The 16,011-nt window shown below is 36.2% G+C and overlaps 1 protein-coding gene across 35 annotated transcripts in view; it reads right to left on the bottom strand.

The window, feature by feature from the left end:
• The window catches only part of CEP112 (centrosomal protein 112), a 705,692-nt gene that overhangs the window by 559,947 nt on the left and 129,734 nt on the right, over positions 1 to 16,011 (bottom strand). For all 35 annotated transcript variants that reach the window (XR_008481664.2, XR_008481665.2, XR_008481666.2 and 32 more), the window contains 2 exons: positions 12,241 to 12,359; positions 8,660 to 8,803 (listed from right to left, as the gene is read on the bottom strand). Coding sequence is in view for 32 of the 35 variants with exons in the window: in XM_054256393.2 (XP_054112368.1) it covers positions 8,660 to 8,803; positions 12,241 to 12,359 (263 nt within the window). In the remaining 3 variants the exon portion in view is untranslated. The remainder of the gene's footprint in view (positions 1 to 8,659; positions 8,804 to 12,240; positions 12,360 to 16,011) is intronic.

Below are 16,011 nucleotides of genomic sequence, written 5' to 3'. Positions count from 1 at the left end.
AGAAAATGTGTCTATTTTTAAATGGTCATTTTATTCAACATGATGAATTGGTGCTGTTTTGGAATTTCTCCACTATAATCATTGTGAGATAAGGAGAAAAAATGTGATAGAAACTATAAAATCAAATTCTAGCTATCTCAGCGAGTCCATGAATAGTTCTATGAATTATCATATGTCACTACTATGTCTAAGACTTTTGACACTCCTTAAGGTAAAGGATCTTAACCTACCTTAACCTACCACAGAGCATCATGAATGGAATTCAGACTGTCGCTGAATTTGAATTTTTTCTTTAAAGTTCATTTTCATTTTCACCGCCCTAACTGAAATTTAACATTTCCCTTCAATTGTGAATGTAGTCATCAGACAAAGGTAGCATTAGCAATACCTGAAACAAACAGAAATCATGGATATTTTTATAGTTCATTACATTATTGAGCAGTCACTAAATATTGTTTACCCTCATCAGTATTCAGAAATTACTACCATGCCTACTGTTAGATCTTGATATTTACTGCATTAATGTAGAAGCATATGTATTACTTTATCACAATTTTGATTTACTGATATTTTAACAAGTGAAACTCAATATAATTTTTCTTTGTCATCTTTTATTTGATTTTTAAAATATTATTCTAAGAAGGACTACACAGACTTCACCAGATTCCCAGCAGGGTCCATGGTACAAAAAAATGTTAAGAACGCCAGTAAGAAAGCCTAGACTCTCCACAACCCACAGACTTTCAGTATGTCTAAACCCTAATATCAATAGAGCCCTATCATTTTATAGCCTTCATCTTCCCAAGCATCTAGCAATGAAGCTATAATTTTTATATTTATGTTTTAATATTTGTTTCAATAATCTATTGTTTGCATACTTTCACTATGAGTTTCTCATAAGAAAATCCCTGCCAATACCAAAATACGTAAGTCTCATAATCTATATAAGTGTCTGCTTACAATAAATGGCAGTAAGACAACAAGACTCAACAAAAAAGAAAGAAGTCTGAAAGAACAACAAAACAGAGAAACTGATTCTCAGTGACAGTCTCATCTTTCATCTTAAGACAGGCCTTGAACTCTACCTTGTTTAATTATTAAATCAGGAGCTGCTCAGCAAAACCTGCCTAGTTTCGACAATTCTTAAATTCAATCCTGTTGACAGAATCTGTCCATTATTCTCTGTATTTACTAGTATTACCTATGAGAAAGTTTCAATGCTAATTTTTAAAATTCAACTTTCATTAAAAAGAATGAAGGTTCTCTGACAGGTACGTCTTGGCTCTAAAGCATGACTTTTCTTGTTATCCCTAACTTATAAAAATTAAAAATTCCATTATGAATGATACTTCTCTCAATATCATTTAATAAATAAAATATACCCATGCAATAAACATCAAAGCAATATACTTTACAAATTTCCATTTTAATATTATTTATTGATTAAATATATTCACTTCTGTGAATTTAAATGTTGAAATAATGAATATGTATTTTAGATTTAAATTTGGTTTTTGTCCATGGCTCTAAATATCAAAGAGCTATCTGTACACCCATGTTCATGCCAGCATTATTCACAGTAGCTAATAGGTAGAAGCCAACTCGAGTATCCATCTGCCAATGCATGGACACACATGTATGCATAGAAGGGAATATTATTCAGCCTTTAAAAAGAAACTTTGACACACGCCACAACATGAATGGATCATAATGACATTACGTGAAGTGAAATACGTCAGTCACTAAAGGATAAGTACTGCATAATTCCACTTATATGAGATTCCTAGAATGGTCAAATTTGTAAGAGACTGAAAGTAGAAAGGTGGCTGTGAGGAGCTAAATGAAGAGAGCAAATGGAGAGTTATTGTTTACCGGGTACAGAGTATTAGGAAAGATGAAAAAATAGTGATTGTTGCACCACAATGTAAATGTACGTAATGCCACTGAACTATATACTTAAAATTATTAAAATGGTAAATTTCATGTTATGCCTATTCAGTAAAAAAGGAATGAGGAAAAAGAATCTGACGATTTATTTGTATCCTAAATATATTAAATGTTCCTATAAATCAAGGAAAAGAATAACTGAATTTAAAAATAGACAAAGGGGATTAATTGGCCATATTAAAAGGCCAAGAAACTAAGAGCCAAAAGAGAAATGAAAATTAAAGTAATACACTTTTCGAATTATAAACAAAAACAATTTTTTTTTGAAACCAGGTTACACTCTGTCACCCAGGCTGAAGTGCAGTGGTGCGATCATGGCTCTTTGCAGCTTTGGCTTCTTGGGCTCAAGTAATCCTCCTACCTCGGCCCCACAAGCAGCTGGAACTACAAGTCTGTGCTACCATGCCCAGCTAATTTTTGTATTTTTTGTGGAGATGGGGTCTTGCTGTGTTGCCCAGGGTGGTGTCAAGTCCTGGGCTCAAGTGATCCACCTGCCTCAGCCTCCCAAAGTGCTAGGATTACAGGCGTGAGCCACCATGCCTAGCTAAAATAGTTTAAAATTTGATAAGTCCAAGTCTTAGCAAGGATATGAAGACAATTCACACTCTTTTTTGAGCAGTAACATACACTGATATTACCACTTTGAAAAGCTTACTATGGATACAGAAATTACAGTCTTACATACTCCCTAAAGCAGTGATTTTCAAATTGTGGATCTCAACCCATGTGAAATCAAGTTGTAAATCACAACCCAGCAATTTTTAAAAGAAATTAAACAAAGTAAAAAGAACAGAATATGTTAGAGTAAATGGCCAAAGTAAAAATGAAACTTTTGTTTGAGTTATAAATATGCAGACAGATGTGTGTTCATATATGTACTTGTGCATGTTCTGGACATAATTTATAAAATTTCTTTCTTACTGAGAGTCATGGTCAAAAATTAAATGAAAGCCAATGGCTTAGAGCAGCAATTCTCAAAGCATGGTCAACAAACTCCTGAGCTTCCACAAGACTCTTTTAGTAGATCCACAAGGTTAAAACTATTTCTATAATTATACTAAGACATAAACTGCCCATTTCACTATCATCTTCTCACAAGTATACAGTGGAGGTTTCCAGAGGCTAGGTGGCATGTGATATCACAACATAATAAATGCAAAGACAGATATGAGAATCCAGCTGCCTTCTAAGCCAGAGGTTAAAAAGTTTTTTTTTAATATAGCCCCCAAAGAAAGCATACATCAGACTAGTGTGTTTAATTACTAAAAATATGTCCCAAATTTGGCTCTGAGCAACCTAAACAAAATTGAAAACATAATCATCTAAAGAAACTTGCATGTGCATATTAAGCTTTTCTCCTTTTTAAATCCAATGATTTAATTTTCAATATTTTAATTTATAAGTGATAACACAATTAAAACAAAAAGGAAATCACATTTTTTAGCCTATTGTTTTAAGTTGAATTGTGTCCTCCAAAAAGATATGTTGAAGCCCAATCCGTCATACCTACGACTATGGCCTTATTTGGTTGGAAATTGTGTATTTGCAGATGTAAGCCAGTTAAAATCAGATCATACTGGATTAGGGTGGGCCCTAAACCCAACAACTTCTGTCATTATGAGAAGGCCATGAGCATGAGGAGACACCGAGACACAGAAATACACAAAGAAGATGCAAATGTTGACAAAGCAGGACTGCCACGCTGCAGCTCTAAGCCAGAAAAATGCCTAGGACCACTGCAGCCACCAGAAGCTCCAGAAACTAGAAGAATTTTTTTCTTCCAGAACCTTCAAAAAAAAGCAGGTTCCTGCTGGCGCCTTGCTTTCATACTTCAGGTCTTCAAACTGTGAGTCAATAAACTTCTGTTGGTCTAAGCCACTATGTTTGTGGTCATGTGCCACAGCAGCCCTAGGAAATCAACACATCTAACAAATTGGCCAACTTTCGCTTTGTTTTTTTTATTCTTATTTTTTTGAGATGGAGTCTCGCTCTGTTGCCCAGGCTGGAGTGCAGTGGCATGATCTCAGTTCATGGCAACCACCGTCTCCTGGGTTCAAGCCATTCTCCTGCCTCAGCCTCTTGAGTAGCTGGGATTATAGTCATGCACCACCATGCCTGGCTAATTTTTGTATTTTCAGTAGAGATGGGGTTTCTCCATGTTGGCCAGGCTGATCTTAAATTCCTGAGCTTAGGTGATTCACCCACCTCGGCCTCCCAAAATACTGGGGTCACATGCATAAGCCACCACGCCCAGTCAAAAAAGCACTAATTATAGAAGACTTATAAATTTGACTAAGTTAAAATAAGAACTTCCTTCATCAAAAGACCATCTCTCCCTCCCTCCAAATACAACTTTGATTGTAATACATCCGCTGATATGATTTGGAGGGAGAGATGGAGACTTTCTCTCTCCAAAGTTGTACTTCTCTCCCTTAGGATTACAAGGCTTGCTGATTGCACATGGGGATTTGTGAAGGAGAGTTCAACAGTGATCCTCTGCTATTGTGGCGATCTCTCCCTGAGGCTCACCCCATCCTTGCTACTTGAGCACACTCTAATTGACGAATACAAGGACCTGGTCTTCTGGGTTTTCCCCAATATGCCTAAGAGTAACTTTTAAACCCAAAAGACATGGGCTCACAGTCCAAAATACCTAGATACCTGCCAAAAAACACTATGAAAGAAAGTCAGCAGTATTCGCATATATATATTATCATCTATATTATCATTCATAATACATAGCACACTATGACATATAATATTCTGAAGATAAATTATGAGAACAGATAAACAAAGAATTTTAAATAAGCTTAATCAATAAAGAATCAAATGAGGCCAGGCACAGTGGCTAACACCTGTAATCCCAGCACTTTGGGAGGCTGAGGTGGGCAGATCACCTGAGGTCAGGAGTTTGAGACCAGCCTGGCCAACATGGTGAAACCCCATCTCTACTAAAAATACAAAAAGCATCTGGGCATGGTGGCATGCACCTGTAATCGCAGCTACTCAGACGGCTGAGACAGAGAATTGCTTGATCCCAGGAGGTAGATCTCAGTCAGCTGAGATCACACCACTGCACTACAGCCTGGGCAACAGAGTGAAACTCCATCTCAATCAATCAATCAATCAATCAATCAATCAATCAAATAAAGAGCCAAAATACTAGGTATAAAAAATAATAACTGAAATAAAAAAATAATAGATCCTTAAGCAGGAGTAACTCTACCAAAGAATTAACCGATGAGAGTCAGATCAGAACGAGAAACTAACACAGAAATAAAGAATGTGAAGAAAATACAGAGATAAAAACATAGCATAAGACCTAAGAGGTAGAAGGGATAGATCTTTTCAAAGAAATAATGATTGTAAATATACTGCTCAGAACTAAAGAAAAAAACTCAAATTTAAGGGGCTCAAAATAATGACAAAAAGTCCATAACTAGAGATATTATGGTTATATTTACATACATAAAAATCAAAGAGATGATGTTCAGAACTGCTCTTCTTCTCCATACTTGAAAACCAAGTGGGGTCATGTGTTTTTCTAATGTTTATTTTTTATTAATAGGTATGGCTCCAGTGTCTTCTGGCAATGGATATTGAGAGAAAGAAACCTAAAGTTATCTTAGGTTTTTCCCTATTAGTGACTTAATTTTTGTTGTTTTTCCTTTGGGGTAAGGAAATGGGGAGAGGATGGTGGTGGTTTAAAATTTGGACACTCAAAGGATTCTAGAGCCTCAAGGACTCCCAGGGATCTGTCTACCATACTTGTCCAGTTACCATGGTAAAAACCTCAACTGTGCCTCAAGCCTCCCAATCCAGAGACCATTGTATTCTCTCCAGAAGACAACCAAATGTCTTCTGCTGAGTTATAGACAATCCCATGCTTCATAAAAAGGGGAAGAAGATATAAAGATTTGGTCATTTTTTTCTTATTTTATTAATTTTACAAAGTTGTATTACAAGATACTTCAAATATCTACAAATTTAGAAGGAAGAGTATAATAAACCCCCTTGTACCCAGCACTCCAATTAAACATCTAGCTGTTTCTTAAATAGGCCTTCCAGCAATTTAGTGTTGAAGAACCACTTATAATGCCTCTTCCAGGGATGCCTGGAGTCTCTGCAGGTCCCATGGTGTAATTTGGTTTGCTTCCCAGATTTCTTCACTGCTGATTTAGGGTTATGCTTTCCTGAGTCTGCTAGATCAATTTCAACAAATCCATTGTCTTTCCAACTACAAAAATTGTATTGCTCTCCCATTCTCTTTGTCCATCTAGGCTTATGCCTTTTTCTTTACCCTATTTCTATCATTTCCATGGAAGGGAATGGAGGCCCAAACAGTATTCAACTCTTCATCAAACAAATGTGTTAATTTTTCCTTCTGTTGCTCCACTGCCCACGCTGCCCATCTTACTGCAGCCTTGACCTCCTGGGCTCAAGTGATCCCTCCTGCCTGGGACTACAGGCACACCCCACCAGGTCCAGCTAATTTGGGTTTTTTTTGAAGAGACGTGGTCTCGCCATGTTACCACAGATGGTCTTGAACTCCTGGGTTCAATCAATCTGACCATCTCAGCCTCCCAAATTGCTGGGAACTTCTTAAACTGAGTCCTTCTTTCTTCGTTTGTATGTCTCTTGATTGTCATTCTTGTATGTTACATTTTTTAACATATTGTGTAACTTAAGTATATTAATATAATACCTCCAACAACTTACATTATATTGTACTACTGTTATTCTATTCCACAAGTGAGAACAATTAACATCTGAAGAGCTTACATGACACCCAAGCTATTAAGGAGTTGGGATTTGAACCCACAAGTGTCTGACCCTAAAGTCTGGTTCCAAACAACTGTGCATACCACTTCTCATTTGTTTTTCAATGTGAGGTAGGCCAGAGTACTAGTCTAAAGATGCAAGGTAACACACTCTAAGATATATGTGTGATATGCCTGGGTAACTGACTCTTGTTCGAATTCCACAGCTTTAAATTCAAGAAAGTACTTGGACCAAGCCAGGCTGGCCTGGGGAGGTTGTGAATGGTAATGAAGAGAGAGTTCATGCCTGGGATGTAATACCTGACCATTCTATGAGGCCATATTACAAATAGATGCTGTTTGACTTATAATGAGATTATGTCCCAATAAATCTATCATTAAGTTTCAAATATTATTAAGTTAAAAATGCATTTAATACACCTAACCTACCAAACATCCTAGCTTAGCCTGGCCTACCTTAAATGTGCTCAGAACACCTACATTAGTGTACAGATGGGCAAAATCATCTAGCACAAAGCCTATTTTATAATGATGAATAGAGTGTTTCATGTAACTTACTGAATGCTGAATTGAACGTGAAGAACAGAATGACTGTACAGATGGTCCCCAACTTATGATGGCTTGACTTGCATGATTTTTTGACTTTATAACAGTGCAAAAGCAATATGCATTCAGTAGAAACCACATTTTCAGTACCCATGCAACCATTTTGGGACATAACCCCATAGTAAATTGTGGAGCATCTGATATTCTACTGAATGCATCTTACTTTTGCACCATCATAAAGTCAAAAAATTATAAGCCAAACCTTCATTAAGTAGGGGATCGTTTGTATCAGTAAAAAGACTGATGAGGTACACTGGCTGTGGACATGAGGAGCTCTGACCCACTTGAAGAGTAGCCTTCCAGCAGAACTGTTCCAGGCTTATGGATCTTAGGATATAAGGCAGGATCCTAAAGAGCTGAAGAAAGTCACTTCCTCAGACCTGGACTCCACAGCCATGTATTCAATGAAGAGTCTCTTTGGGGGAATCCTCTATCTTACCCTGAGCAGTGTCATGGATCTTTCTGTGTAGCCTGATGGTGGTGACCTCCTTCAGAATTATTTCAGTAAGGAACATTTTTGGCTTACCCATGTGATGTCTATGTCTGCTTCCTGAGTCAACATATAATCTATTAAGAAAATTTGTCAGAGTGGTCACTCTACTCCAATCTCCCTATTTTATTTCCTTCACATGAGCATTATTTTCAGAAAAACAAACAAGTATTCCCCATTAAAAAGAATGAAACAAACAAACAAAAAGGTAGAAAATAAATGGCCAGGCATGGTTCTCATGACTCTAATCCCAGCACTTTGCGAGGCCAAAGTGGGCAGATCACTTGAGCCCAGGAGTTCAAGACCAGCCTGGCCAACATGGTGAAACCCCGTTTCTACTAAAAATATAAAAATTAACCAGATGTGGTGACATGCACCTGTAGTACCAGCTACTTGGGAAGCTGAGGCACAAGAATTGTTTGAGCCTAGGAGGTAGAGGTTGCAGTGAGCCAAGATCAAGTCACTGCACTTCAGCCTGGGCAACAGAACAAAACCCTTTCTCAAAGGAAAAAAAAAAAAGAAAAAAGAAGAGATCATCTCTAACTGAAAGTCAATGAAAAGAAAAAACAAGAAGAAAGACTTAAAAAGCCTTCTGAGGGTGAAAAAATAATAAAGAAAAAGCAGCATCAAACACTCTAGAGTCAAATCCCTCACAAACTTCAAGGGTCTGTCCATTGCCACACATAAATCTGTATGGAGTAGGAAGGTAAAGTCTTTTTTTTTTTTTTTAATCTATAACACTCTTCTTTCTCTACTGTGCACATCAGGGAAGCCTGAGGACATGGACATTAAGAAGACAGGTGCTAAGATGTCAAGAAAAGGTTTAAAGACTCACTGTGGACTGTGTTTGTGCCATGTATTCACTCTCCATTTTATTCAGGCGCACATTTGTATCCTCAAGCAATTCTTGAATGTTTTCAGTGTGTCGCTTTTGAAGATCAAACTTTTCCTGTTCCATTTCTGCTACAGCATTGTGAAGCTACATCAGGAAATCAAGAGTTAACTCTCTTAGTACTATGAAATTGACTATTTTGTAATTTAGGAAAAAAAATTCCTCTATTTATATATATGGTGACCTGAACACCACAAGATATTAAAAACCAATAAACATTCAAGATAAAGATATTATATAAAAAGCAGGATCAAGAAACATTTAATTTTTTTTTTAGTTTCCTGAATTGAAAATGTTAATGAATGAACAAATAGTAAAGGGAACTATATCTGCCTCAGGTAGAAATGGTAAGTAAACCAGACAGGTAATACAAGTAACCAACATTAGCATTAGTCTGAAATAAGAAAACAGAAACATTATAATATTGCTACTAATTAGAAATATTGTCTCGCTGTTTGCATTGTTCAATGTAGTACTTGAAGTCCTAGCCAGAATAATTACGAAAGAGAAAGAAATAAAAAGCATTCCAATAGAAAAGTCAAATTATCTCTCTTTGCTAACAATATGATTTTATAGCTAGAAAATCCTAAATACTCTGACAAAAAGCTCCTAAACCTGATATAATACTTCAGTAAAGTTTCAGAACACAAAGTTAACATACAAATTTCTATACACCAATAACATTCAAGCTGAGAACCAAATCCAGATGCAATCCAACTTAAAATAGCCACACACAGGCCGGGTGCGGTGGCTCAAGCCTGTAATCCCAGCACTTTGGGAGGCCGAGGCGGGTGGATCACAAGGTCAAGAGATCGAGACCATCCTGGTCAACATGGTGAAACCCCATCTCTACTAAAAATACAAAAAATTAGCTGGGCATGGTGGCGCGTGCCTGTAATCCCAGCTACTCGGGAGGCTGAGGCAGGAGAATTGCCTGAACCCAGGAGGCGGAGGTTGCGGTGAGCTGAGATTGCACCATTGCACTCCAGCCTGGGTAACGAGAACGAAACTCCGTCACAAAAAACAAATAGCCACACACAAAAAAATAAAAAGCCTAAGAAGACATCTAACCAACAAAGTGAAATATCTTTACAAGGAGAACTACAAAACACTGCTGTAAGAAATCAGAGATCACACACACACACACACACACACACATGGAAAAACATTCCATGCTCATGGATTGGAAGAATTAATATCATTAAAATGGCTATACTGCCCAAATCAATCTACAGATTCAACAGTATCCAATCAAATTACCAATGTCATTTTTTACAGAATTAGAAAAAATAATTCTAAGATTTATATGGAACCAAAAAAGAGCCTGAATAGCTGAAACAATCCTAAGCAAGAAGAATGAGCCAGGCATGGTGCCTGATGCCTGTAGTCTCAGCTTTATTGGCAGGCTGAGGCAGGAGGATTACTTGAGGCCAGGAGTTCAAGACAAGCCTGGGCAACACAGTGAGATCCCAGCTCTAAAAAAAAGAATGTTTTAAATTAGCCAGATATAGTAATGCACACCTGCAGTCCAAGCTACTTAGGAGACTGAGGTAGGAGGATCACCTGAGCCCAGGAAGTCAAAGACAAATGGGATTACATCAAACTAAAAAGCTTCTGCACAGAAAAAAAAATCAACAGAGCAAAAAGACAACGTACAGAATGGGAAAATATATTTGCAACTATACATCTGATATGGGGTTTATATCCAAAATATGTAAGAAACTCCAACAACTCAATAGCAAAAATCAAATATTCTGATAATTAAAAAATAATCTAATGACTTATTCAGGCCAAGGATCTAAATAGACATTTCTCAAAAGAAGACATAGAAATGGCCAAAAGGTATATTAAAGAATGCTAAACCTCACTAATCATTAGGGAAAGGCAAATCAAACTTACAATGAGATATCATCTCACTGTAGTTAGAATTATTATTACTAAAAAGTCAAAAGACAGCAAGTGTTGGTGAGGATGTAGAGAAAAGAGAACACTTATATACTGTTAGAGGGGAATACAAATTAGTACAGCCATTATGGAAAACAGTGTGGTTCCTCAAAAAACTAAAAATAGAACTTCCATATGATCCAGCAATCCACCTACTAGATATAAATCCAAAGAAAATAAAATCAATATGTCAGAGATATCTGTATTCCCACGTTCACTGCAGCACTATTCACAATAGTCAAGATACAGAATTAACATAAGTGTCCATCAAGGGATGAAGAAAATGTGACACACACACACACACACAAACACACAAGAATACTATTCAGCCATAACAAAGAATGAAATCCTGCCATTTGCAACAACATACATGATCTTAGAAGGACGCTGTGTTAAGTGTAATGAACTGGGAACAAAAACACAAATACATAGTCACACTCATGGAATTTTAAAAATTGAGCTCATAGAAGTAGGGAACAGATCGCGATTAGAAGAGGCAGGGGAAGAGAGGGAGGAAGACAGAAGTTAAAGAGCAGGTACAATGTTACAGTTACTGATAGGGTTTGAATTGTAATCCCCATAATCCCTATGTGTCAAAGAGGCAGGGTGGAAGAAACTGAATCATGGGGTGGGTTCCCCCACACTGTTCTCATGATTCTGAGTGAGCGCTCATGAGATCTTACAGTTTTATAAGTGTGTGATAGTTGTTCCAGTGTTCATTCTTCTTCCTGCTGCCTTGTGAAGAAAGTGACTTGTTTTCCCTTCACCTTCTACTGTAATTAAGTTTCTTGAGGTCTCCCCGGCCATGCTAAACTGTGAGCCAATTAAACCTCTTTCCTTTATAAATTACACAGTCTCTGGCAGTTCTTTATAACAGTTTGAAATGGACTAATACAGTAATATAGGAGAAAGAAATTATGGTTTTCTAGTGCACTGTAGAGTGATTATGGTTAATAATAATGTATTATATAGTTCAAAAAATTAGAAGACAGGAATTTGAATGTCCTCACCCAAAAAGAACTGATAAATGCTTGAGGTGATAGAAATGCTAATTACTCTGACTTTATCAGTATGTAATATATCCATGCATTGAAATATAACACTGTAGCCTAAAAATATGTAAAATTATTACATTTCAATTGAAAATAATATGTTTATACAATAAATTCTAGTTCATATTAAATTATCTAAAATTTCAGGAAACAAATGCTCCAGTTGCCCAAATACAAAGTTAAAATGACTTAATTTCCAAAAATTGTTTTAGTGCTATTTAACTAATTTTTCTTAAAATCCGTTGGCCATGATAAGAAATCCAGAACATTAATTCAAGAACTAGTCAAAATAACATTTTCTAAATAAAAACTAGTTTATAGACCATAAGCCTCCAGAAGAAAATATACCAAAACATGAACAGTAGCTATTTCTAAAAAGCCTAGAACTTTAGTTATTTTATACTTTTCTATATATTCTGTGACAAATATTATTTTTATAATTAAATATTTTACATGGAAGCTATAATTAAATATTTTACATGGAAGCATAAGCTTTTATATTTTCCATTACTGTTTTATGCAGCTTACCTTTTTTTCCCAGTCATTATTTAGAGATTCTGTACTTTGTTCACATATCTTTTTTAGCTCTGCAATCTGGTCTTCTTTACTCTCTCTGATAACTTGACAGTCACGTATCAGTGTCTGAACTGTCAAAAATGATGAAAACATAGTTAAACCAATTCTAGATACATAGAGTTAAATGATTTAAAATTCAGTTAATAGATAATTCAATTTTTCACCAAGTCTTCTCAATGCTTTCTTCTAAAATATCTTTTATTCCTTGCTCTTTTTCTCGATTTCTACCACCACAGACAGCCTTAGTTAAATTCATCATTACTGGGTCCCTAGACAATTTTAACAGTGTATTGGCCTCAAGCATCATTCCCCTCCAAGGAGTCCTCTGTTGCTTTGAGGAAACCTTTCACCAATATTCCAAGTGAAGTAACTCAGGAGTGGAAAGCAAATACCGTATGTTTTCACTTCTAAGTGGGAGCTGAGCTATGGGTATGCAAAGGCATACAAAATGGCACAATGGACTTTGGAGATTCAGGATTCAGAAGCAGGGTATGGGATAAAACTACATATTGGATACAATGTACACTACTCAGGTGATGGGCACACTAAAGTCTCAGACTTCACCACAGTACAATTAATCCATGTAACCGAAAACCACTTATACCGTCAAAGCTATTGAAATTTTAAAAATTTAAATAAACAAAGAGGGCTTTCACTGGTGCAAATCTCATAGTTACTACCAGGCTTACAAACATTCTACAGCTCTCCTCATCTGAAAGATAATAAAAGTCAAAGCCCCTGACATGGACAACAGTTCCTCATGATTCTGATCATAACTCTTCCCACTTACATGTTTTAAACTAGTATTATAAACACACCGACCTATCTGCAGATTCCTGAGTTCATATTCTTCCTTATATCACTGCCTAAATATGATCATCCATCTACCTAGAATACTTTTCCCTCCCTTATTGAAAAACTCCATATACACCATGGAATACTATGCAGCCATAAAAAAGGATAAATTATATGTCCTTTGCAGGAACATGGATGAAACTGGAAAACATCATTCTCAGCAAACTGACACAAGAACAGAAAACCAAACACTGCATGTTCTCACTCACAAGTAAGTGTTGAACAATGAGAACACACACAGACATAGGGAGGGGAACATCACACACCAGGGCCTGGGGGTTAGGAGACTAGCGGAGGAATAGCAGGGGGGTTAGGGGAGAAATAGCAGGGTGATTAGGGAAGGATAGCATTAGAAGAAATAGCTAATGTAGATGACAGGGCAATTGATGCAGCAAACCACCACAATGGCACATGTATACCTATGTAACAACCCTGCACGATCTGCACATGTACCCCAGAACTTAAAGTATAATAAATAAATTTTTAAAAAAGAAAAACTCCTACTTATCCTTAGAATCTCAACTCAAAAATCATACCTTCTTTATGAAGCAGTTACCAACCAAACTCCTCCCCTTGAAGGAACAGAAAGAAATTCCTCTTTATTCCCATGAAACCTCAAGTATTTCTCAGTTAAATCACTTATTAACATTATAATGATTTACTTGCCTGTTTCCTCTTTAATGAGACTATGTTCACGGAGGAGAAAGAGATTTCAACTTTTTATCCACAGGGCATAACAGTGCCACATAGGCAAGTGCTCAAAAAGACACATACTGAATGAATAAATAAAGAACCCCTAATTTCAAATACATTATTGCTGCTAGATACTTTTAAATCGTTTCCGAGGTTTATGTTACTAACATGAAATCGGTTTTAAATTATATACAATATTTGTCTTATAAATCATTTATGTTTCTATCTTCTTTACTAAAATTATTTAAACAGTCACTGATTTAAGTAAAACTTTAACATATTCATGTCTTCTGGATAGTAAAATGAATTCAGCTCCATTTTTAACTGAATATAATACTATCATACCTTACTAAAAGTGTTTTTATTCATTTACTTTGAGATGGCAAAATTTTTGTAAACATTTCCCTAAAAATTGTTTTCATTCTTATACATCAACTGCACAACAAATAAGGAGAGGAGATGAATCCAAGTTAACCTAATGTGAGTCTTCACCATCTACAATGTATTTTACCTTACACTTCCAAAATTAAACTAAGATCTGGTTGCAATTGAAAATGCCTTTAGAAACATTATTTTTAAAACCTAGTCATTTTTAAACCTTAGGCATGTTTGAATTGCCTCTTTTGAATCAGGGTAAAGAAGAAAACCTGGAAATAAATTTAAAATATTTTTCTAGCCACTGATAATATTTGGAGAAAGAACCTAAACTAATTTACAACTGTGTTTACCAACATTTAAGGGTAGAAATGAATCAAAAAATATTTATTTCATTGGTTAACTTCTCTATGTAATTGCTATCCTAAATTGTCAAGGGCATTATCATTCACTCAGATACACTCAGGTTTGGTGATTTGGGGGAGAGGCAGTAAGTCCTAGACAAAAACTCCTAAATGAAAACCTTCCCTTCTCCTTTTCTCTTATTCATTGCCTAGATCTTCTCATTCACTAAATCATAATTCACTCTTCAAAATTTCTGCTTCAGTTCCATTCTAACTACTCGCAGTGCCATCATTCAGATATTTTGGATTCTTCTCACCTTAACATGCAAAATTACAGTACCCCAGAAGCATAACATCTTTGAGTTGGCAGGGACTTTACATATTTATTCCAACCTCACCACTTTATAATGAGTAAACCAAGGCTCAGAGATGACTTGCTGTCATATATCGGACACTGATAAAAGAGCTGGTATTAGAGCCTATGTTTTCTAACAAGTAGAATGCTCTCTCCCTCACTCCATTCTGCCTCTGCCTAACAGACTAGTCTATTCAACACACCCTCCATTACCAGGCGACTCCTCCCAAAACACGAGGTCCTAAAACACGTCTCAAAACCTTTCCCTGGCTCTTTACATCCAGCATCTACAGGGCAAGTTTAAAGTACAAGCTTCTAAATCTAAAATTCAAGGTCATGCTGAATCTAGCCCCAAGTCAACTGACTTAATATTTTCAAATCTATCTCTTAATGCATGGGATATCCACTCTAGCTAAATAGTTGAGAAACACCCTTCGTACAATTTACCAATTTCAGCATTCCCATCCCAATACTGCAACTCTTCTCTCCAACTAACCAAGACTTCAAAACTTCACAAAATTTTTACAAAAGTTCCTTTCTTGAAACAATATTTTCAGCACTCTCTCTGATGACCACCTATTGATGTAGATGTTTTGACCCATAATCATAGTCAACCAGGGTCAGAGTTAGCTCAAGCAGTTACCTCCTCATGCCAGACTTTCCATCGTCCAGAACCAATTTAATACTTGATTACATACTTTCTTTGCCTTCTTAATAAAAGCATAAATAGGAAAAACTTTTTAATTTTTTCTGTCAATAACAATACCAGCATATAGTATCAGACATAAAAGCAGATACCTAATAGAATGAATTTTACTAGAGAAAGAAGAATAATTTCCTTTGACTTCTTCATAATGAAAGCCAGTAAGTCCTAATTCTATGACTGCCCTCAATTCTCTATGGCAGCTCTATCCCAATGAGGATAGAATTAAGAAGAGGTAGTGAAAGCAACATACTCCTCCAACTCTGTAACTAAACCAATCACCACTACTACCTTATCACTGTCAGCACACACACACACACACACACACACACACACAGTTTTTGCCCATTCATATGGAAGCCTACATAAATTTATCCATTGATGACAGCCCACATAAA

This window comes from Callithrix jacchus, chromosome 5 (assembly GCF_049354715.1).
Source record: "Callithrix jacchus isolate 240 chromosome 5, calJac240_pri, whole genome shotgun sequence".
NCBI lineage: Eukaryota > Metazoa > Chordata > Mammalia > Primates > Cebidae > Callithrix > Callithrix jacchus.
Note: the sequence above shows the minus strand (reverse complement) of the source record. Positions and strands in the feature narration are given on the sequence as shown.